The following is a 24139-nucleotide window of genomic DNA, read 5'->3' as shown; positions in this document are numbered from 1 at the left end:
CTTGCCGTTCTTCGACCCAGGTCGGAACGTCAGGGAAAAATTGAAGCGTCCAAAAAACAAAGCCCACCTGGCCTGACGGGAGTTGAGACGTTTAGCCGATTGCACGTAAGCCAGATTCTTGTGGTCAGTCCAGACCACAAACGGTTGCTCCGCTCCCTCCAACCAGTGGCGCCACTCCTCCAAGGCAAGCTTCACAGCGAGAAGCTCCCGGTTACCCACATCGTAGTTTCTCTCTGCTGGTGAAAGACGACAAGAGTAGAAGGCGCAGGGATGGAGTTTACCGTCAGTGGAGCTACGCTGGGACAGGATGGCGCCCACCCCCACATCAGACGCGTCCACCTCAACAACAAACTGACGGGAAGTGTCAGGTTGAGAGAGAATCGGGGCGTTGGTGAATCGGCTCTTCAAGTCCAGAAATGCTCGGTCTGCCTCAGGAGTCCAACAGAAATTTCTGGTGCAAGACGTCAGGGCAGTTAAAGGGGCGGCCACCCTGCTGTAATCACGGATAAACCTCCGATAGAAGTTCGCAAACCCCAGGAATCTCTGGAGCTGCAATCTCGTACCGGGCTGGGCCCAATCCCGAACCACCCGAACCTTCTCTTGGTCCATCTTGATCTCTCCCCTGGAGATGATGTACCCGAGGAAGGACGTAGTGTGGACGTGAAAATCACACTTTTCAGCCTTCACGAACAGGCGGTTCTCCAATAACCGCTGCAGGACCTGCTTGACATGCTGGACGTGGCTAGAAAGCTCCCTCGAGAAGATGAGGATATCATCCAGGTAAACGAACACAAAAATACCAATCATATCTCTCAGCACGTCATTCACCATACTTTGGAACACAGCAGGAGCGTTGGTCAGTCCAAACGGCATCACCTGGTACTCGAAATGTCCCATAGGTGTATTGAACCCAGTCAACCACTCGTCTCCCTCTCTGATCCGAACCAAATGATAAGCATTGCGTAGGTCAAGCTTCGTAAACACCGTAGCACCCTGTAAAGAGTCGAAAGCAGAGCTCATCAAGGGCAGGGGATACTTGTTTTTGACCGTAATATCATTCAACCCCCGATAATCAATACACGGTCGAAGAGAGCCATCCTTCTTGCTCACAAAAAAGAATCCTGCTCCCAGGGGTGATGACGAGGGGCGAATGAGACCTGCAGCTAGAGACTCCTTGATGTAGGTCTCCAAGGCTTCACGCTCAGGTCGAGAGATACTGTATAACCGTCCCTTGGGAAAGGCAGCTCCAGGGAACAGATTAATCGCACAGTCATAAGGTCGGTGGGGAAGATGTGACAGAGCCTTCTGCTTACTGAATACTTCACCCAAATCGTGATATGTTTCTGGAACCAGGGACAAATCAGGGGGAGCAGACTCACTGACCTGACTGGGAACAGCATGAGAACAGGCAGTCCTAAGGCAGTTAGCATGACACTCAATGCTCCAACTAGTTACCTTACCCATCACCCAATCAAACGAGGGATTGTGTTCTCTCAGCCAGGGGTAACCAAGAACCAGAGGAACATGGGGCGAAGGCAGAATGAAGAAAGAGATAACCTCTGAATGATTCCCTGACAACAACGTCTTAACAGGTTGAGTCCTCATAGTGATCCGTGCCAGACTACTGCCGTTCAGAGTGGTTGCTTCAATGGCTTCCGGCAATTGCTCCTTGGAAAGCCCCAGCTGTTCCACCAAGTCGGCATCAATAAAGCTGCCATCGGCACCTGAATCGATAAAAGCGTTCATCGCTAAACTCTGATTCTTATTCATGAGGGTCGCAGGAAAACGGGGTCTGACAGGGTTCTTGGGAGGTTGAAACTGGCTCGCTAAAAGTCCTCCCAAAACTAGCGAGCCGGGCAGTTTAACGGGCGCTGAGGACAAGCGGAGATGTAATGTCCCGAGCTACCACAGTAGAGGCAGCTGTTGGTCTCACGTCTACGTTGGCGCTCCTCCTTAGTTAACCCGTGTCGCCCCACTTGCATGGGTTCAGGATCTGGTGACAAGACACCTCCACTAATCCCGTGTGGGGAATAATGATCAACACGTTCTGGTCCACTTCCTGACCCGAATGGTAACCGAGTTGCTGATTGATTGGACGGGCCCCACTGCTTCTCCCTCCTTCTCTCTCGGACTCTATTATCCACCCGAATAGATAATGTGACCAAACTGTCTAGGTCACTAGGCTCTGGATAGGAGATCAGCTCGTCCTTGAGTTGCTCCGACAACCCCTGGTAAAAAGCCGCTTGTAGTGACTCCTCATTCCAACCACTCTCCACAGCCAATGTCCTGAATTCGATCACAAAGTCTGCCACACTGCGAGCTCCTTGGCGAAGAGAGAACAAACGTTTAGCTGCGTCCTTACCTCGGACTGGATGGTCAAAAAGCTTTCTCATCTCTGCCGTGAACTCCTGGTATGACGCCATGCAGGTGTCCTGTCGTTCCCAAACGGCTGAAGCCCATTCCAGAGCTCTACCACGCAGCAGTTCAATAACAAAAGCTATCCTAGTCTTCTCTGTGGCGTAAGAGTATGGCTGCAGATCAAAAACTAAACCACACTGCATAAGAAATGAACGGCATCTTCCCAAATCCCCTTCGTACTTATCAGGCGTACTCACGGAAGGAAACCGCTCCAGAAGCGGCAGGTGAGAGGGGTGAAACAGGTAGTGGATGACCCGCCGGCAAACTGAGCTGATCCTGGATACTCGTCAAGCTAGCAGAGAAGTTCCGGACTGAAAACGCTATCTCCTGTAGCGCCGTGTTGTGTTGTCCCAATATCTTCTCCTGCTGGGTAATGGCATGGCAAACGGAGTCCAGGTCCGCTGGGTTCAACCTTGGCCGGATCGTTCTGTCACGATTCTCCAAAGTAGAACCCAGAAGCAGACCAGGACAAGGAGAGTAAGACGAAGGTGAGTATTTATTTACAAGTGTAAATGTAGTGATAGAAAATTCCAAGTAGCGGAGCGGGCAGCGGAGGTGAGTTGATGGAATTGAGTAAGCAGATCCAAGGAAGTAACTGAAGTCACCGACGACCAGGTAGGGATGGGATGAGTGTTCCGGGTGAATGACTGTAGACAGAAAAAACGAAGGTAAGTTCAAGGCAAGCAAGACGTACAAAACAAACTCTATCAAACTGGAGGCTGATACGCTGGCACAACATACTGTTCATGGCTAAGGATCCGGCAGGGAATGGATGTCAGGTCAGAGCTTATGAAGTGGAGGGGTGATGATCAGGACCAGTTGTGCAGATAGCTGATGGGATACAGGTGCGGGTAATCAGAGATCTCCCAACTAGCTACGTCGCCCGGCAACCAGACAGGGTGCGGTCCAGGACACCGGAAAAACACTCCAGGACAGAACACAGGCAAAAACAGACTCAGGAAGCGGGATTCGTGACAGTTAGGTCATGTGTTTACACATTACAGCATATGAATAAATATTTGGTGTTTTAAATCACTTACAAAGGCTTCCAAACTAGCAGCGACTACTGGGCAAAACAGACAGGCAAATACTCAACCATTTAAGGTTCAAGACTTGCTGCCACTCAAATGTATCCCCAATATGTTTTAAATTGATGGAGCACTACTACTACATAGGAGATAAATAGGTACAGCATTCTCACTCACGGGTGCAACAAATATAGCCTCTTTACAAGGCATGCCTCAAAATATGTTAATGAGCCTCTACCAAAAATACCATCCACCCTCTAGTGGTCAAAAGGTTTTTGGTACTCCAAAAATACAATACGGATACTGTATTCTGCGGGGTGGAATTATAGTGCCATTCAAAATACCACAATTCTTTCCACGCCCACAAACTTTTGCCACAATGCACCATACTTTACAGTATGCTGCAGTAAAATGTTTCACAGTATTTTACTGTTGACAATACCCAAAATAACCATATAAATGAGTTTTTTGTTACAGTGTACTTTCAAGCCATCCATAGACGTTTATCCTACCCTGGACAAACGTTGAATACTGAAGTGAGACCGTGAGATCTTGTTGTGTCTTCTTACCTCCAGGTACACCCAGCAGGGTGGCCGGGGGCTTGAGGAGGGTGAGAAGGATAGAGAGCTGGGGGGAAATAGGGGGTGAGATAGGGAGCGATGGTTGCTTGAGAGGCTTTGAGGGGTTGGGGCTGATGAGGTTGGTGATGTGTGCTGAGGCAGAGAAGGACAGGAATAGAGCCTCTCCTCTTTCAGCTGCTTGAACTCAATATCACTCAGTCACAGCTTACGACCATCTATGGGTCATCATGCCTGGCTTTGTGTCATCATTCTCATTGTGACATCAGAACTGTTCTGATAATGACACTATTCTCATTGACATGAGATCCCTTATCATTATGACATGGGAACGCTTCTCATTATGACATCAGAAGCTTTATCATTATGATATCAGAAACCTTATCATTGTGACATCAGACACCTTTTCATTTTGTTATCAGAACAACTGATTGTAATAGAATCCATACTCCGAGTCCATATTCACGTCATAAGAAATAATTCCCCTCGACCACGCCCACAAATTGGGGAGAGCAAACATTCTTTCCCATTGACCCCCACGGGGCCAACTTCGTTGTTGATTTTAAGAATGAACTAAATACGCTGATTAGCTGCTTTGTTGTTCAATTAATGTATACTGTATGTACCCAGGTCAAAAATCCCAACCTAAAGTTCGCAATGCTCCCACGTAGGGAAATAGAGCCTGCAAGAAGAGCTCTGTGGCTTCAGGCTATTCGCCATGGGAGAGTGGGAAATGTGGGGACCCAATGTCCAAGTAATTCAGGAAAGTCTTATTTCTGGTCTAAATGCTGGCGAGTTACCGTCACTCTAATATCCAAAAGTTATTTCCGGCTGTATGTAATAATGCCAAAGGTGTTCTGAGCTAATAATGTCAGAAATATCACAAAAATATATATATACTGTAAAGCTGCTTAGGAGCCATGAAGAGGGTGACCATGTCTATTGGCACCGTCTTGCTACAGGTAGCTATGTGTGTGAAAATTATTTCAACACAGGCAAGACATCTAACTTGTTTAGTATAGTCAGTTTGTAACTATTTGTAACTGTATAGTCCGTTTGTTTTTGGTCTTGGCTAGCTTCATGTTCTGGTTGGTAGCTAGCTAGCACTCACTCATGTGGTTGCTAGCACCGTCATGACAAAGGGCATGAGGGAATACAATATGACATTTTTCTAAGTAGTGAGGAACGCTAGCGAGCAGGCAATGTTGAAATGTAATCTTTAGACATGTTGTACTTTTCTTAAATGTAGTTTTGTAATGAATTAAAACAAGCAGACAACAAGAAAATTGTGTTTGAAAAAGATGATGTTTTTGTTGTGAGCCAAGGGGATAAACTAGGAAACCACAGTTTTTTTTGGGGGGGGGGGGGGGGCTGCGACCTTCTATCTAATACCAACTGAGACTATAGAATGGGCCTCCCCATTCGGGTGGCATAATGGATGGACTGGCAGTCATTTTGAGTGTACCCATAGGAAGTACAAGCAGGGCGTAAAAGCAGGACGTGTACCATTCAATCTGTTCTGTGATTTGGTAAGTCAAAGCACCTTTGGCAGCGATTACAGCCTTGAGTCTTCTTGGGTGTGATGCTACAAGCTTGGCACATCTGTATTTGGGGAGATTCTCCCATTTTTCTCTGTAGATCCTCTCAAGCTCTGTCAGGTTGGATGGGGAGCGTCGCTGCACAGCTATTTTCAGGTCTCTCTAGAGATGTTCGATCGGGTTCAAGTCCGGTCTCTGGCTGGGCCACTCAGAGACTTGTCCCAAAGCCACTCCTGCGTTGTCTTGGCTGTGTGCTTAGGGTCGTTGTCCTGTTGGAAGGTAAACCTTCATCCCAGTCTGAGGTCCTGAGCTCTCTGAAGCAGGTTTTCATCAAGGATCTCTCTGTACTTTGTTCTGTTAATTTTTCCCTCGATCCTGACAAGTCTCCCAGTCCATGCCGCTGAAACACATCCCCACAGCATGAAGCTGTGACCACCATGCTTCACCTACGGGATGATGCCAGGTTTCCTCCAGGTGTGACACTTGGCATTCAGGCCAAATATTTCAATATTGGTTTCATCAGACAAGATAATCTTGTTTCTCATGGTCTGAGAGTCCTTTAGTTGCCTTTTACTGAGGAGTGGCTTCCGTCTGGCCACTCTACCATAAAGGCCTGGTTGGTGGAATGCTGCAGAGATGGTTGTCTTTCTGGAAGGTTCTCCTCCCCCTCCCTGAACAAGGTACTTCCCCACCGATTGCTCAGTTTGGCCTGGAGGCCAGCTCTAAGATGCGTTGATGGTTCCAAACTTCTTCAATTTAAAAATGATGGAGGCCACTGTGTTCTTGGGGACCTTCAACGCTGCAGAAATGTTTTCTGTTTTTAATAAATTAGCAAACATTTCTAAATACCCTTGTCATTATGGGGTATTTTGTGAAGATTGATGAAGAAATTATTTTAATTAAACCATTTGTAACGATGTACGCTGAGAGTCGGGAAGCAAGTTCAGGGAGTGAAAACATTGAATTAATAAATGAAACCAACACGTAACACAAACAGCGCACTGACATGAAACAGAGACAGAAACAATGACGACTGGGGAAGGAACCAAAGGGAGTGACATATATAGGGCAGGTAAACAAGGAGGTGATGGAGTCCAGGTGAATGTCATTATGCGCCTAATGCTGGTGACAGGTGCGCCCTAACGAGCAGCCTGGTGACCTAGAGGCCGAAGAGGGAGCACACGTGACACCATTTTAGAATAAGGCTGTATCATATCAAAATGTTTAAAAATAGAAGGGGTCTGAATACTTTTTGAATGCACTGTAACCCTTCTTATCGTGACATCACAACTCTCCTCGTTATGATATCGCAACCCTTCTCATCATAACATCACAACCCTTCCCGTTATGATATCATGACCTCACATCCCTTCTCATTATGACATCACAACCCTTCTGTTTATGGCATCAGAAGCTTTCTCTGACTCCAGAATGTAACTGTGATGAACCAGATGGTTCTGTATAGTACAAAGTCTTACTTCAAGTTTCACTGCTCACAGTTTGAGTCCCAGTCCGGGGGCTCATGGGAAAGTGAGTCATCATGGCAACATCAGATGCTACACTTAGCACACACACACAACGCCTGTGGCCCTCAAATGCCCTGCAACCCTCAGCCACCCAATGCACGGCATTGTGGGTCACAGCTGGCGAGTTGAGGTCCTCCTGCGGGGTGTTCTCTTGCGTTCACGCAGCCATGCTGGATGTGTGTGTCGTGTGTGTGTGTGTGTGTGTGTGTGTGTCTATATGTTATCATGTTGAGCCTTGACGGCCGATGATTACACTTGAGAGGATGGAACATCGCCTGCCAGACGCAGGTTGACATGAAGTGTATTCAACTTTGTTCTACTGTATTATCAAACCATTGAAAGGCAAGCTGCGTAATGGTTGTCCACGCGTTCCAATGATATCCTGACTCTGAGTCGTGAGTCATATCAGTCCAATGTACATGGAAATAGACAGTAATGTGGGCAACGTAACACCAAGGAGTGAGCTGGGTAAGCTGATCCTAGATCTGTGCCTAAGGGCAACTTAAACCCAAAACGCAACTACAGTATATGCTGTGAATGTGCCAGTGTCATCAAGTGGTTTAGTGGATGTACTACAAGCTCTCTTCCATGCAGAAACGTTGCTATTGCTTAATTCATGAAGATCGCCTAAGCGGATGTGAGTTATCCATTCCATGCTTGAATGTCTTGACCCAGTTTGCCACAGGCTCACTGTGCAGTCAGTCAGGATTCCAGGGGCTAGCAGAGCCGTGTCAATAGTGTGACTATAACAGAATGACTTCTGTCTACTGATCAAAGCACAGGTGAAACAGCATACATAGGAGTTGAGGTAGCCATAGAAATAAAAACAATACAGCTAGAAAGACCAAGTCCATGGCTCTTCCAATTCCCAGTCTGTCTACTCATACCCCATTTAAATGTCCTACATTTCTCAACTCAAATTACAGCTAGTCTAATGAAAGAGAACTGACACAGTGAGTGTGCCATGTTGGGAATGTTTGTTTGTTGTGTTGTTGTTACCGTGGACACCATTGATCTGTTTACCACAGAGTTCGTTTGACCATGACTCTCCACCTCAGCGCCATACTACCTACAGAATTAGGAATGTAATTAGAAAGGCACATTTTAGTTGCCAGAGGTTAGGTGCATGGGGATTCATGGGGATTTCCATGAGCCTGATTCCAGATCTGTTTGTGATGTCTTTACAAGGCCTATGGTCATTGTTGGGTGTGACTACATACGAGTGGCAAGACAGCATGACCAGTTCTAATACTGGCTGAATTTTTACATACCTACAGACCGATTACAGGGATCATAATCTGATCATGGATGGAGAGAGGGATTAGGGTTGACAATCTGGGAGATTATAAAATTCCTTTGACATTGTTTATGCTTCAGTTATCACTTTCCTCCAGCTTTACTGCTCTCTGGGAGGGTTAGGCTACACTTTACTCTAACAATATGTCATACGGGCTTCATAACACTGTCATAACGACGACATAGCTTTTCCTTTGAGAGCTACATACACAGAGTTGATTATGTTCATCACCGTTACCAGCTGTTAGACTGGCCACTCTTCTGTTGAGATACAGGGAGTGTCCCAAATGGCACCCTATTCCCTATGGGCCCTGGTCAAAAGTAGTGGACTATAAAGGGAATTTGGATGCAGCCACAGACTCAATGCAGTGAGACATACTTTCCACCAGCACAGGGAACCAACCAGAGGCCTGACTTCACTCTAAAGCTCCTCTCAGGTTTGCAACACAGTGGAGGTATCTGTCTGTTGTAATGCCATTACTGTCCCTGGCACAGAGACCATGTCAGGGCATGTCAGGGAGTTGGTTAGTGTCTGTGAGACATAGTCTCATGACTGGCTGCTGAGCAATGAAGTCAACCATGTTACCCACAGCAGACTCAGAGCCCATCAGTGTGTTTGTGAGATTCCTTTCCTGTGGCAGTCCTCATGAGAACCACTTTCATCATAGCGCTTAATGGTTTTTTCGACTGCACTTGAAGAGACATGACTGACCTTCATGTCTTAAAGTAATGATGGACTGTCATTTCTCTTCGCTTATTTGAGCTGTTCTTGCCATAATATGGACTTGGTCTTTTACCAAATAGGGCTATCTTCTTTATACTACCACTAACTTGTCACAACACAACTGGCTGGCTCAAACACATTAAGAGGAAATTCCAAAAAACCTTGTGTCATGTGTTGTTTGCACTCTCCCCCTCTCTCTCTAAATGTGTTCTGGTGTCTCTGTTGATTGTTTCATTCCAGCCACCCCATCATTAGTTAAATTATGTCAATTTAAATGCATTAATCAACCAACAGTTCGACAAAAGTGCGTCAGTCCACTGCACTACCACATTATTTAGCGAAAGCACATTTCCAAAACTAGTCACCAGTCACGCCTTATATCCTACCTCCGATTGATGGATTTTCACGAGACCCAAGCATTTTTTGCTAATCTGCTTTTGCAGCACTTTACAAAAGTACATCTTCCTCTGGAATGTTTGTTTGTCAAGAGAAAAATGTATACATAATCACCACGCCTTAGAGAAGACAGGACACACAACAAATGCTACTGAAAGATACATCTTAGTCTATGGACATTTACTACGTGGTGTTTGACATGAGTTTAGGACCTGTTGCAGTTTTACAACCCGGGGGCTTCACAGGGCTAAGACAGCCTACTTCATCATAAAGAAATGCATAGATCTACTCTTGATATTGTGCACCGTATTTTGATAAGGTGAAAGTTGTGACCGGGAATCTTTCCCCCTGGGTGTTTCTCCCAGAAAAGTTGGGAATGAAGGAGTGACCTAATGAAAAAGGGGAGGTATAAAGGAGGTCATAAATATGCGTGGATTCCTGCTATAGCTGTCTAGCTGTCACCTCAACAACCCAGCAACAACCTGGTTCTACCGTGTTACACCTGAGGAGCGCAGTGAATAACAGGTAACTAAGATTTGACTGATTATCCAGGTTAGTCACCTTTGAGACTGAGATCCAGAAAAGCTGTATTGTCCCATTGGTGACATCTGACCAGGCAGCTCTTACCTTATTTCATCGATTTAGTATGAAGTGTGATGCAATTTTAAATGAACTTTTATTTGATTTGATTTACTTATTCAAGCTCAAGCTGTGTGAAATCCTATTTGATGAGACATACAGTAGAAGTGATGGCTGACCTCTGTGATGGGCTTGTCCCCCCCAAAAAGTTGGCGATAACGTTTATATTTAAACTTGACGAAGAAATATACAGAGCCAAAGACTGATTTGTTGCTTCTTATAGTAGCTGCTGAGAAAAGGTAATCAACTTATTTGGGCATGACTGCAGTTACGGTTTGGAGGTCTATTATGGGATGGTAGCCCCTTATACTACGCATCCATATCATAATTGCGGTCATGTTATAGTCTATAAGACAATGCACAGCAAATACTAGACTAGTCTGAGGGCGGGTAATCAGGTTATGATGTAATTGGTGAGTAGCTATCTGTGGAATCTGCTGTGCTAAGAGGGTAGGATAACAGCAGGCTTGTGAGACTGGTGCAGAATGATTACAGTCTAAGACACTGCATCTCAGTGCAAGAGGCGTCACTGCAGTGCCTGGTTCGAATCCATGCTGCATCACATCCAGCCGTGATTGGGAGTCCCATAGGGCGGCGCACAATTGGCCCAGCGTCGTCCGGGTTTGGCCGGGGTAGGCCGTCATTGTAAATAAGAATTTGTTCTTAACTGACTTTCCTGGTGAAATAAAGGTGAAATTAAAAAAATGAAAATTACAGACAACATTTCCACTGTTTCGTATACATTCTTCACTGAGGACTTTATGGTGCATCATGTGCCAAATGAGGATTTGCTCCAAGTGTTACAATTGACTTCATACTCAGTGTATGAGTAGTGTATGAGTAGTGTGGGACTTGGTCTTCGATATACCCGAGGCAATGAGTTTATGCGCCTATTTGAATTTACTAACGAGTGTTTCCAAAACGCCTGCACATTTGTGTTGTCAGTTGGTACTTCAGGGACTGGTGACTGGGGCCATCTAGTGGTCATATATATATAGAATAGCTGTCCCTCTATGTAATGTCAATTATTGATCAGGTTTGAACATGTGGCAAATGTGTAAGATCTCAAGTGGGAGTTTTGTCATATCAATACTTTATTGGAACTTAATGACTGGTTATCCGACAGTGGTGAGTTCCTAGTGATTATGTTCAATTATAGCCTTATCTACATGTACATACTACCTCAATCAGCCCGACTAACCGGTGCCTGTATATAGCCTCGCTGCCGTATATAGCCTCGCTACTTTTATAGCCTCGCTACTGTTATTTTTCACTGTCTTTTTACTGTTGTTTTTATTTCTTTACTTACCTATTGTTCACCTAATACCTTTTTTGCACTGTTGGTTAGAGCCTGTAAGTAAGCATTTCACTGTATGGTCTACACCTGTTGTATTCGGCGCACGTAACAAATAAACTTTGATTTGATTCGATTTGAATAATGCTTCCATTTGTGATGGAGAGGAAAAGTGGTAGTGATGCTGTTCTCTCTTTACTTACAGATACTATGGAAGTAGGTACCTCACCTCCTCCAACCTCTACACTGACAACTAACGACTGAGAACACAGCTCTCACTGTCTCAGTGTTCTTGAAGTATTCAACCGTTGTTATTCAAGTATTCTGAGATATTTCTTGAATTCTTGAATGTCATGTCTGAATAGGCCTCTCTATCTGTGCGCACTGTATGTGTGCATGAGTGTGTGTGTGTGTGTGTGTGCATGCATGAGGATTTTAGCGTGCATGTGTGCATGTCTGCATGTGTGTGTGTCTCTGACTGTGTATGTGTGTACCCTTCTTGTCCCACCAGCTCTCTGATGCTCTGTGTGGCTGTCCGTCCTCTGGTTCTACCCCCCAGGGAAGCAACAGCATCTGGCCCAGCCAGAACCAAACAGGGGGTCCTGCCTGGCCCGGCCAACAGCCCACCCAGCCCCCATCTTGCTGGCCTGGGCAACCCAACACCCCCTGCTGGCCTGGGCCACAACCATCCCAACCAGCCCCAGCTTCAGCCCAAAACTGGCCTGGTCCCCAACCACAACCACCCCAACCAACCCCATCCCATCCCTGCCAGCCATGCTGGCCTGGATCCCAGCCTCCCCAATTCCAGCCCCACACTCCCCAACCGCAGCCCCAACCTCAGCCTGCACCCCAGCCTTTTGAACCTACAGCTTCAGCCCCGGCTTCATCCCAAGTCCCCAGCCAGCCTAGTGCCCCAAGGTGGCCGGTTACCCAAGGCCTTATCCCAGGCGTTAACCCAGGGTCTGGATGGCCTTTCAGCCCTGGTCAGTCTGGTTGGCCTGGTCAGAATCCAGGTGGCTTTACACCTGCTCCACAGTGGACTCCAACGCCAGCTGGACATCTGGTGAGAGACAAGAAGTAGGATCTAGAGAAGCTGTAATGTAGCTTTAGTTGAGGGAAGGAGAGAGCTGGGGATGGAGGGAGGGAGGGAACTGGCAAAGACATTGTGTTGGTGTGAAGACAGAGCCATATCCTAAATGTCAGTGTGTTGTGTTGGTGTGTAGAGCGTTCCCTACAACCAGAACCTACAAAGAGGCATCTACGACAAGATGATGATCACCATCATGGGCCGGGTCAAACCAAATGCTAAGCAGTGAGTTCATCAACTTCCATAGTCTACTATGGTCTTTGTTGTTTACTAGGATTATTACGATCCCTGACTTATCCCTTAGATGTACACAACATACCAGTATGTTATTTGAACACAACTGATGGAATAAGTCAATCTGTACTGTTGACTGTCCTGGAAGAGTGGGCCTATCAACCTGATGACTGTGGCTTGTTTTCACTATCTAATGTCTTGGCCCATGCTTTTATCAATCTGATCAATAAAACTGTTTTAATTTATCGTATCCCCCTCCAGGTTCACAGTGAACTTTGTGCGAGGTAATGACATCGCCTTCCACCTCAACCCTCGGTTCAACGACGGGGGCAAGCAGGCAGTGGTGAGGAACACCATGGTGGGAGAGCACTGGGGGAAGGAGGAGAGGCACACACAGGGAGGCTTCCCCTTCATGGCAGGACAGTCCTTCGAGGTCAGTGGGAACTTCCACGGAAGCAGTGCTCCTGTAGTCTGTACTGTACTGACGAACAAATCAACTGAGTTCCACTTTCGATAATGTCTGCGGCTAAATGACACTATATTTAACTCCTCTCTCCCTTTCTCCACCTGTGTTTCAGATGAAGATTCTGGTTACGTTTGAGGAGTTCAAGGTGGCTGTGAACGGAGCTCAGCTGTTTGAGTTCAAACACCGCGTCAGAGAACTCAACCAGATCGATCGCATCAACATCCTCCATGATGTCACCCTCACCTACGTCACCGTAGACACAATACCATGACACCCACACCCATGACATCACCATACAGCATATAACACCCAGCATGTGCTAAATACAATAAATTATTTGCACCTGTTTCATGATGATGATGATGATGACGATGATGAGCTGTGTTCATTCTGTGGCGCACACACAGTACTGCATTAATGCCCACTAACTCTGTCCATGTGCAAATATACTTGATCTTATGACAAAAAAAACTTCTGCAATGTTCTTTACTGTAACACATTGCTTTCATCAAGAGAAAAGTGAACTGTTTCCAGCAATCAGCAAATATAAGCGCACAAAATTGTAAACGCCTCCATCTGTTCCAAATCATGCACAATATAAGGAAAGAGCTAAGCAATGGGGACCGTCTATTTTAAAATGTTTTTTTTAACTCATCATCTCCAACGTTGTGAGCATCCATTACAGAGCTTTGCTTTGGTGTAGTGTGAGGCCTGTCCATTCACATCAGTTGTGTTCTTCTACCGAATTCCCTTTTCCTGATGTCTGCTGGGGATTCTTTTTCCGCTTGCCAATGCAAAGTCAACAAACCTACCGTGTAAGAGCAGACCAACTGCATGGAAAGATTCCTGCACAACGTGCACATTTCACATTTCATTTTTGATCATGAACAAGTATTTGATTTGATGTGTATGAAAATGATTGGTGACATATGCATAAAAGGTGAGTCATTTACCATAATTTGTCACCTTTTGATAGTTGATTTTCCAATTTTGATAGTTTAGTGGCCGCAAAGACGTTCATGAAATTATTAAGTGGGATTTCTTTCAAGGCATACCTCTAGTCAGCTTGACTCTAGAGATATCCATGTATGTTTTTTACTCTTTATGCAGGCAGTTACTGTTCTTTTGATTTATTTGATGTTTTGAGAAGGCAACTACATTTTCAAAATGCATTTACTGTTTTGAAAAAGGCCACAGAGTTCTGAGTCTTGTGTACACTGAATATTTTCCCGATAAAATACAGCTGGCAATATATAGTTTTTCTCAATTTCTGGAACAATGTTGTCAATTTTTGAGATATATGGCCATACATAAAAAGGACATTTAATTGATCAGCAATTTCAGCCACTTATTTTGTACACTGTACGGTACTTCAGTGACTTTTTCACTTTGAACATCTCTTCTCTGTTTCATATTTGAAATTAGTTTCAATATTACTGGATGTTGTTTTTGCAGAGGCCCAATCATACTTTAGGAGGGCTTTGTCAGCAAAGTATATTATTGCAGACAGTACCCAATAGGCCTTACTATCTATGCTTGGTTTGTAATACCATAACTACCTGCTTGGTTCTGAGTACTTTTGATGGACTTGATTTGATTTAATTAATGCTGTATTATAAACATTTTAAATATACAGCATGGAGCATGTTAGCAATTCCAAACACTATCAAATGTCATTTTTCACACCTTCCTGCTTTAGCATTTGATCCTATAAAATGTATCATTACCATCTCATACCATTTACTATTTTTCATAGAAAAGGATGGTCTACTTAAGCAATAAGGCCTGAGTGTCGCACTTCCGCATCTACGGTGAAAGGTGGCGGAGCTAGAGCGGTGTTTGTCAGACCATGAGACATCCCGAAAATAGGTCTTCCCATGAAAACGTCTGTAGCATCCAAAGTATCATGACCACTCTATGGAAAGGGGAGACACTCATGGTGTACACGTGGTGTATGGCCAATACCACATATTCATACACTACAAAAAAGGCAGTCAAAAAATGTATCATAAGAAACAAGGTTTTGAAGTGTCTTTCCTAAATCTAGGAGATATTTTTTTTTTTAAGAAGAAAATATTTTGGTTTTTTAACACATATTTTGGTTTTTTAACACATGTTTAACCCCTTTTTTCATACTTCCATTAGTTTTTAAAAACCTGTACCGGTTACCTTCAGACGAGTCCCGTGAAACTTGTGGGGGATGTCGAGCAAAACCGAGAACACCATCGTGTTTGTGAGAATATCCCCTTTCCACAGCGGGGTCCCATTAGTTTGTAGCCCAAACGGTTCGGACGCTACCAAACAGAGGTTGGCTCATCGACGGTACTGACTTCAAACAAGTCTCCTGACACTTATGTAGGTCATAGTCAAACACCATCGTGTTTGTGAGTGTCTCCCCTTTCCATAGAGTGGTCATGATACTTTGGATGCTACAGACGTTTTCATGGGAAGACCTATTTTCGGGATGTCTCATGGTCTGACAAACACCGCTCTAGCTCCGCCACCTTTCACCGTAGATGCGGAAGTGCGACACTGGCACTTCCAGTGCGACACTGGCACTTCCAGTTAGGGTTAAGCACTTGATAATAAAACATAAAAACAAAGAAGAAGAACATCTATCTCATCATTGCAGTTACATCATAGAGGTTATTCATATGGGCACAGAAGACATCAAACATATTTTTACTTTATTTTTAAAGCTGCCCAGAGAGGAAGTCGTTTTTATGGGCAGACTCATTCTGGGCATACTCATTCCATTTTGAGTTCTCCAGTATACAAGTAAGTACCTTTCCCAGCATTACTCCTGAACCTGTATAAGCACACATCAGCAACACCTGATCTGGTGCTGTGATTGTGTGCATCCCTAACATGGGGAAAGTAATTAGTTAGATATCTGGGTGCAGAACCATAAATACTCCTGTAAACCAAACCTAGTCTAATCTGGGACAGCCTAGCCTCAACAGGCAGAACCATAAATACTCCTGTAAACCAAACCTAGTCTAATCTGGGACAGCCTAGCCTCAACAGGCAGAACCATAAATACTCCTGTAAACCAAACCCAGTCTAATCTGGGACAGCCTAGCCTCAACAGGCAGAACCATAAATACTCCTGTAAACCAAACCTAGTCTAATCTGGGACAGCCTAGCCTCAACAGGCAGAACCATAAATACTCCTGTAAACCAAACCCAGTCTAATCTGGGACAGCCTAGCCTCAACAGGCAGAACCATAAATACTCCTGTAAACCAAACCCAGTCTAATCTGGGACAGCCTAGCCTCAACAGGCAGAACCATAAATACTCCTGTAAACCAAACCCAGTCTAATCTGGGACAGCCTAGCCTCAACAGGCAGAACCATAAATACTCCTGTAAACCAAACCCAGTCTAATCTGGGACAGCCTAGCCTCAACAGGCAGAACCATAAATACTCCTGTAAACCAAACCCAGTCTAATCTGGGACAGCCTAGCCTCAACAGCCAGAACCATAAATACTCCTGTAAACCAAACCCAGTCTAATCTGGGACAGCCTAGCCTCAACAGGCAGAACCATAAATACTCCTGTAAACCAAACCCAGTCTAATCTGGGACAGCCTAGCCTCAACAGGCAGAACCATAAATACTCCTGTAAACCAAACCCAGTCTAATCTGGGACAGCCTAGCCTCAACAGGCAGAACCATAAATACTCCTGTAAACCAAACCCAGTCTAATCTGGGACAGCCTAGCCTCAACAGGCAGAACCATACATACTCCTGTAAACCAAACCCAGTCTAATCTGGGACAGCCTAGCCTCAACAGGCAGAACCATAAATACTCCTGTAAACCAAACCCAGTCTAATCTGGGACAGCCTAGCCTCAACAGGCAGAACCATAAATACTCCTGTAAACAAAACCTAGTCTAATCTGGGACAGCCTAGCCTCAACAGGCAGAACCATAAATACTCCTGTAAACCAAACCTAGTCTAATCTGGGACAGCCTAGCCTCAACAGGCAGAACCATAAATACTCCTGTAAACCAAACCTAGTCTAATCTGGGACAGCCTAGCCTCAACAGGCAGAACCATAAATACTCCTGTAAACCAAACCCAGTCTAATCTGGGACAGCCTAGCCTCAACAGGCAGAACCATAAATACTCCTGTAAACCAAACCCAGTCTAATCTGGGACAGCCTCAACAGGCAGAACCATAAATACTCCTGTAAACCAAACCCAGTCTAATCTGGGACAGCCTAGCCTCAACAGGCAGAACCATAAATACTCCTGTAAACCAAACCTAGTCTAATCTGGGACAGCCTAGCCTCAACAGGCAGAACCATAAATACTCCTGTAAACCAAACCTAGTCTAATCTGGGACAGCCTCAACAGGCAGAACCATAAATACTCCTGTAAACCAAACCTAGTCTAATCTGGGACAGCCTAGCCTCAACAGGCAGAACCATAAATACTCCTGTAAACCAAACCCAGTCTAATCTGGGACAGCCTAGCCTCAACAGGCAGAACCATAAATACTCCTGTAAACCAAACCCAGTCTAATCTGGGACAGCCTAGCCTCAACAGGCAGAACCATAAATACTCCTGTAAACCAAACCTAGTCTAATCTGGGACAGCGTAGCCTCAACAGGCAGAACCATAAATACTCCTGTAAACAAAACCTAGTCTAATCTGGGACAGCCTAGCCTCAACAGGCAGAACCATAAATACTCCTGTAAACCAAACCTAGTCTAATCTGGGACAGCCTAGCCTCAACAGGCAGAACCATAAATACTCCTGTAAACCAAACCTAGTCTAATCTGGGACACCCTAGCCTCAACAGGCAGCCAGTTTAGTTCCTGAAAGCAGCTCCTGCCTATGTGAGTACGTGGACTCACCTTCAATACTACCCTGATCAGCTTATTCTGGGCTATCTGGAGCTTCCCTTTCATAAACTTAGATAAGCCCCCAAACCAAAAAGTACTAGCGTAGTCAAAATGGCATTGAATGAGGGCAGTAGCTAGCACTTTCATGGAGTCCTTATCAAGCAGCTTGGACTTTCTTGCCAAAAACTTAGTCCTGGCATTAACCTTCCCTAGCACTTTATTGGCCATGCTCACACCTCCCAAGCTTCCATCAAAGATACATCCCAGGTGGCTAACAGAGGTAAGGATTTGTTGTTTTACTGTTGTTACCGCGGACACCGTTAATTTAGCTGTGAGTTAGTTTGACCATGAATCTCCACTCTCCACCATAATGATCTACAGGAATTAGGGATAAAACTGGATTAGATAAACAAATATTAGCGTCACAGAGTAGGGCTGTGGCGGGCACAAAATATTTGGGTAGAATTCTGTGGCATTATTTTAAATTATTTCATAGAATGAAGAATACAACTGAACAAAGCTGAATAAAATATAAATATTTTCTTCAAACGATTTGAGGGAGTGCGCACATGCGGCTATTCTGTAATAAAGCGGTTAAGAAAGAAATTAGTCTCTCATTCACAATTTGACAAGCTCTTGATAATGCCTCGAATTTCACGGCGACATCCCTTTTGTGGGTGTAATGCACCATAAAAGAATCCATGCCTTTAGCGGCCAGTGGCCGTTGTGCCCTTGTCCCGGAGTGCTGCGTTGAGCCCTTCTCCCTGAGTGCTGCGCACTCCTAAGCACCTCTCACCCACCTGGCTCTCCATCACGGGATCGGGTCTTTCTCACAGGTTACAAGTGAAGCCAGACACATTGGGGACGCAACTGTGAATATTGAAGATATTGGAAGAACTGCTCACATTGACTTTTCATCAGCCAGCAAGATGAGTAGGCCAAACAAACAGCAAAAGCACTAGCCTATGTCAATCTACTATCCCGCATAGTACAAAAGTTGACCTATTCTATTCTGTGCAAGAAATAAATATTCCAAACATAGTCTTGGACAGTTGTGGGATGCAGTAGATCCCAAATTAATACAACCACTAGCATCAAAAAACCTTTTTTACGCAATGTGGCTGACGCAACAGATTAGAACATTTACCTTAAAATGTTGATAAACTATAAGGCTATTTCTTCACATTATAAGCACAGCAATGCGCACATGGTAGTAGGCTATAAGTGCGAATGTTCCATTAGCGGAAAACATCATTATCAAAAGTGACCGCAAATGCGATTATGCATGTAATGCTTTTATTATAAAGGTGCATTTTTATGGTGAAAATGATGAAGAGATTATAAAAATCATTCAACATTGTTTATATTTTTTAGCTATCGATTTCATTCAGGTATTAAAATGAACATCTCCAAGAATAGCTTTTCTATGGGAGGGTTAACACTGTCATAACAATGAAATAACAATGAAATAACGATGACATAACTTTTACTTTGAGAGATGGATCAACAGAGTTGATTATGTTCATCACCGTTACCAGGAAACTGTTAGACTGGGCCCTCTTAGGATGCGTTGCAGACTCAATGTAATGACACAGACTTTTCACCCTAGCTGCGCAGGGAACCAAGCCCAGCTCTGACACAGTGGAGGTATCTGTCTGTTGTAATGCCATTACTGTCCCTGGCACAGAGACCATGGCAGGGCATGTCAGGGAGTTGGTTAGTGTCTGTGAGACATAGTCTCATGACTGGCTGCTGAGCAATGAAGTCAACCATGTTACCCACAGCAGAGTCAGAACCCCTCCCTGTGTTCGTTGCGTTTGGAAACGGGGGTATGCGCGACAATGGGCGCTGTCGTGCTAATTAATTGGTTACCAATTAAGTGGTAACCAGGGTTACCACTTCGCACTGCTAACACCCACACAGGCACGCGCGCGCACACACACGTATACATAAAACACATACAACATAACCATACACAGACAAAATTCCCTGGTTTCTATGGCAACATTTCAATGTTGTGTAAGTGTTGTGCTCTCTCTCTCTCTCTCTCTGTCTCTCTCTCTCTCTCTCTCTCTCTCTCTCTCTCTCTCTCTCTCTCTCTCTCTCTCTCTCTCTCTCTCTCTCTCTCTCTCTCTCTCTCTCTCTCTCTCTCTCTCTCTCTCTCTCTCTCTCTCTCTCTCTCTCTCTCTCTCTCTCTCTCTCTCTCTCTCTCTCTCACTCTCTCTCGAAAAAGGGTTGTTGCATTCCAGCCACACCCATGACAATTTAAGAGCATCAACACCATGGAAGTGAAGTGCTTTTTTGATATTATAGGCACGTTTTTATATAACCTATTTTGTTGTTGTAGTGGGGACAGTTACATTAGAACTTTAAAAAAATATATACTTTAAGGAAAACGTTTACATATAATTGTCGTATTTATTTGTATATTTATTTGTAATTTAAAAGTATGCATTAGGTGTCTGTAATAGCGTAAACATGGCAAAAACAAATGTAGACCTTAATAAATGCATTTTTATATTGGTGGGGGGCTGCCAACATTGAGGCACGGTTGCTTCGAAACTGCGCCCCCTGTCAGTTATTGAGTGTGTATATACAGTGCTGTCAGAAAGTACTCACACATGACTTTTTCCACATTTTGTTGTGTTATAAAGTGGTATGAATGAAATAGATTTAATTGTCATTTTTTTGTCAACGATCTACACAAAATACCAAATTCACCTTTGACCTCGATTACAGCTGTGAGTCTTTCTAGGTAAGTCTGTAAGAGCGTTGCATACCTGGATTATACAATATTTTCACATTCTTCTTTAAATAATTCTTCAAGCTCTGTCAAGTTGGTTGTTGATCATTGCTAGAAAGCCATTTTCAAGTCTTGCCAAATATTTTCTAGCCGATTTAAGTCAAAACTGTTACTAGGCCACTCAGGAGCATCCAATGTCGTCTTGGTAAGCAACTCCCGTGTATATTTGGCCTTGTGTTTTAGATTATTGTCTTGTTGAAAGGTGAATTTGTCTCCCAGTGTCTGTTGGAAAGCAGAACAGGGTTTTCCTTTAGGATTTCGCCTGTGCTTAGCTCTATTCCATTTCATTTTATAGTAAAATTGTTCAAGTCCATGCCGAAGACAAGCATACACATAACATGATGCAGACACCACCATGCTTGAAAATATGAATAGTGGTACTCAGTGATGTGTCGTGATGGATTTGCCACAAACACTTTGTATTCAGGACATAAAGTTAATTTCATTGCCAATTTCATTGCCTTTTTGCAAACAGGATGCATGTTTTGGAATATTTTTATTCTGTACAGGCTTCCTTCTTTTCATTCTGTCAATTAGGTTAGTATTGTGGAGTAACTACAATGTTGTTGATCCATCCTCAGTTTTCTCCTATCACAACCATTAAACTCTCTAACTGTTTTAAAGTCACCATTGGCCTCAAAGGTGAAATCACTGAGCGGTTTCCTTCCTCTCCGGCAACTGAGTTAAGGACGCCTGTATTTTTGAAGTGACTGGGTGTATTGATACACCACCCAAAGTGTAATTCATAACTTCACCATGCTCAAAGGGTGGAGCAGAGGTCTAAGGCACTGCATGTCAGTGCTAGGGCCATCACTATTAGACCATGGTTTGATCCCGGGCTGTATCACAACTGGTTGTGACCGGGAGTCCCATAGGGTGGCGCACAATTGGCCCAGTGTCGTCCGGGTTAGGGGAGGGCTTGGCTGGTGTAGGCCGTCATTGTAAATAAGAATTTGTTCTTAACTGAATTGCCTAGTTAAAAAAAGGGATATTCAATGTCTGCTTTTTATATTTTTACCCATCTGCCAATAGGTGCCCTTCTTTGCAAGGCATTGGAAAACCTCCCTGGTCTTTGTGGTTGAATCTGTGTTAGAAATTCCCTGCTCGACTGAGGGATCTTACAGATAATTGTATGTGTGGGCTACAGAGATGAGGTGGTCATAAAAAAATCATGTTAAACACTATTATTATACAACTCATTATCTGACTTATTAAGCACATTTTTACTACTGAAGCTATTTACGCTTGCCATAACACACGGGTTGAATACTTATTCACTCAAGACATTTCAGCTTTTCATTTTTAATGTACAACATTTGAAAAACATAATTCCACGTTATGGGATATTGTGCGTAGGTCAGTGACAAAACATCTAAATCCATTTTAAATTCAGTCTGCAACACAACAACATTTGGAAAAAGTCAAGGGGTGTGGATACTTTCTGAAGGCGCTGTAAATTATTGCTTATATCCTACGTATATCCCCCCCCAAAAAATTATAACCAACATTTTTATGTAAACTCAGCAAAAAAAGAAACGTCCTCTCACTGTCAACTGCGTTTATTGTCAGCAAACTTAACATGCGTAAATATTTGTATGAACATAACAAGATTCAACAACTGAGACATAAACTGAACAAGTTCCACAGACATGTGACTAACAGAAATAGAATAATGTGTGCCTGAACAAACGGCGGTCAAAATCAAAAGTAACAGTCAGTATCTGGTGTGGCCACCAGCTGCATTAAGTACTGCAGTGCATCTCCTCCTCATGGACTGCACCATATTTGCCAGTTCTTGCTGTGAGATGTTACCCCACTCTTCCACCGGGGCACCTGCAAGTTCCCGGACATTTCTGGGGGGAATGGCCCTAGCTGGCATTGTCATGCTGGAGGGTCATGTCAGGATGAGCCTGCAGGAAGGGTACCACATGAGGGAGGAGGAGGTCTTCCCTGTAAACCACAGCGTTGAGATTGCCTGCAATGACAACAAGCTCAGTCCGATGATGCTGTGACACACCGCCCTAGACCATGATGGACCCTCCACCTCCAAATCGATCCCGCTCCAGAGTACAGAGTATGCAGGTGTGAGGTAACGCTCATTCCTTCGACGATAAACGCGAATCCGACCATCACCCCTGGTGAGACAAAACCGCGACAAGTCAGTGAAGAGCACTTTTTTCCAGTCCTGTCTGGTCCAGCGACGGTGGGTTTGTGCCCATAGACAACGTTGTTGCTGGTGATGTCTGGTGAGGACCTGCCTTACAACAGGCCTACAAGCCCTCAGTCCAGCTTCTCTCAGCCTATTGCGGACAGTCTGAGCACTGATGGAGGGATTGTGCGTTCCTGGTGTAACTCGGGCAGTTGTTGTTGCAATCCTGTAACTGTCCCGCAGGTGTGATGTTCGGATGTACCGATCCTGTCCGTCCTGTCTCCCTGTAGCGCTGTCTTAGCTGTCTCACAGTACGGACATTGCAATTTATTGCCCTGGCCACATCTGCAGTCCTCATGCCTCCTTGCAGCATGCCTAATGCACGTTCACGCAGATGAGCAGGGACCCTGGGCATCTTTTTTTTGGTGTTTTTCAGAGTCAGTAGATAGGCCTCTCTAGTGTCCTAAGTTTTCATAACTGTGACCTTAGTTGCCTACCGTCTGTAAGCTGTTAGTGTCTTAACGACCGTTCCACAGGTGCATGTTCATTAATTGTTTATGGTTCATTGAACAAGCATGGTAAACAGTGTTTAAACCCTTTACAATGAAGAGCTGTGTAGTTATTTGGATTTTTACAAATTATCTTTGAAAGACAGGGTCCTGAAAAAGGGACGTTTCTATTTTTCTGAGTTTAGTTATCCGCTTTTAGTAAGATGGAAGAACATAGTTTGATAAGGGAGATGTTATGACCGTGAATCTTTCCCCCTGGGCGTGGTTCTGCCAGAAGAGTTGGGAATGAAGGAGTGGCCAAATGAAAAAGGGAAGATATAAAGGAGTCCATAAATATGTGTGTGTGTGGATTCCTGCTATAGCTGTCTAGCTGTCACCTCAACAACCCAGCAACAACCTGGTTCTACCGTGTTACACCTGAGGAGCGCAGTGAATAACAGGTAACGTAACGTTGCATTCATTTATGTCTTGAGACTGAGTTTGAGATTGTATTGTCCCATTGGTTTAGAGCTCTTATCGTGTTTTTATTGTTTTACTGTACAGTGTTTCAATTTTAAATGCACTTTAAATTCAAGTTTAGCTCCAGCTGTGTAGAATCATAT

At 44.4% G+C, this 24139-nt stretch overlaps 1 protein-coding gene across 2 annotated transcripts; it reads left to right on the top strand.

The window, feature by feature from the left end:
• Nucleotides 1-9955: 9955 nt before the first annotated feature.
• Nucleotides 9956-14476, top strand: LOC139555837 (galectin-3-like). Of its 2 annotated transcripts, none has more exons than XM_071369228.1 (6): nucleotides 9956-10029; nucleotides 11643-11653; nucleotides 11997-12500; nucleotides 12661-12749; nucleotides 13020-13191; nucleotides 13337-14476. In XM_071369228.1, the coding sequence occupies exons 2-6, from the start codon at nucleotides 11648-11650 to the stop codon at nucleotides 13493-13495; spliced, it is 930 nt and encodes a 309-aa protein (XP_071225329.1). In that variant the 5' UTR covers nucleotides 9956-10029; nucleotides 11643-11647; the 3' UTR covers nucleotides 13496-14476. The 2 variants fall into 2 exon arrangements, with proteins under 2 accessions (XP_071225329.1, XP_071225328.1); XM_071369227.1 differs by having other exon boundaries at nucleotides 9966-10029; nucleotides 11949-12500.
• The last annotated feature ends 9663 nt before the right edge of the window (nucleotides 14477-24139 follow it).

This window comes from Salvelinus alpinus, chromosome 27 (genome assembly GCF_045679555.1).
Source record: "Salvelinus alpinus chromosome 27, SLU_Salpinus.1, whole genome shotgun sequence".
NCBI lineage: Eukaryota > Metazoa > Chordata > Actinopteri > Salmoniformes > Salmonidae > Salvelinus > Salvelinus alpinus.
Note: the sequence above shows the minus strand (reverse complement) of the source record. Positions and strands in the feature narration are given on the sequence as shown.

Excerpts from the sequence above, each read along its gene's own strand:
- LOC139555837 (XM_071369227.1), top strand. Across the intron at positions 12,501-12,660 it reads CAACGCCAGCTGGACATCTG|AGCGTTCCCTACAACCAGAA; the intron begins GTGAGAGACAAG and ends GTTGGTGTGTAG. Across the intron at positions 12,750-13,019 it reads GTCAAACCAAATGCTAAGCA|GTTCACAGTGAACTTTGTGC; the intron begins GTGAGTTCATCA and ends ATCCCCCTCCAG.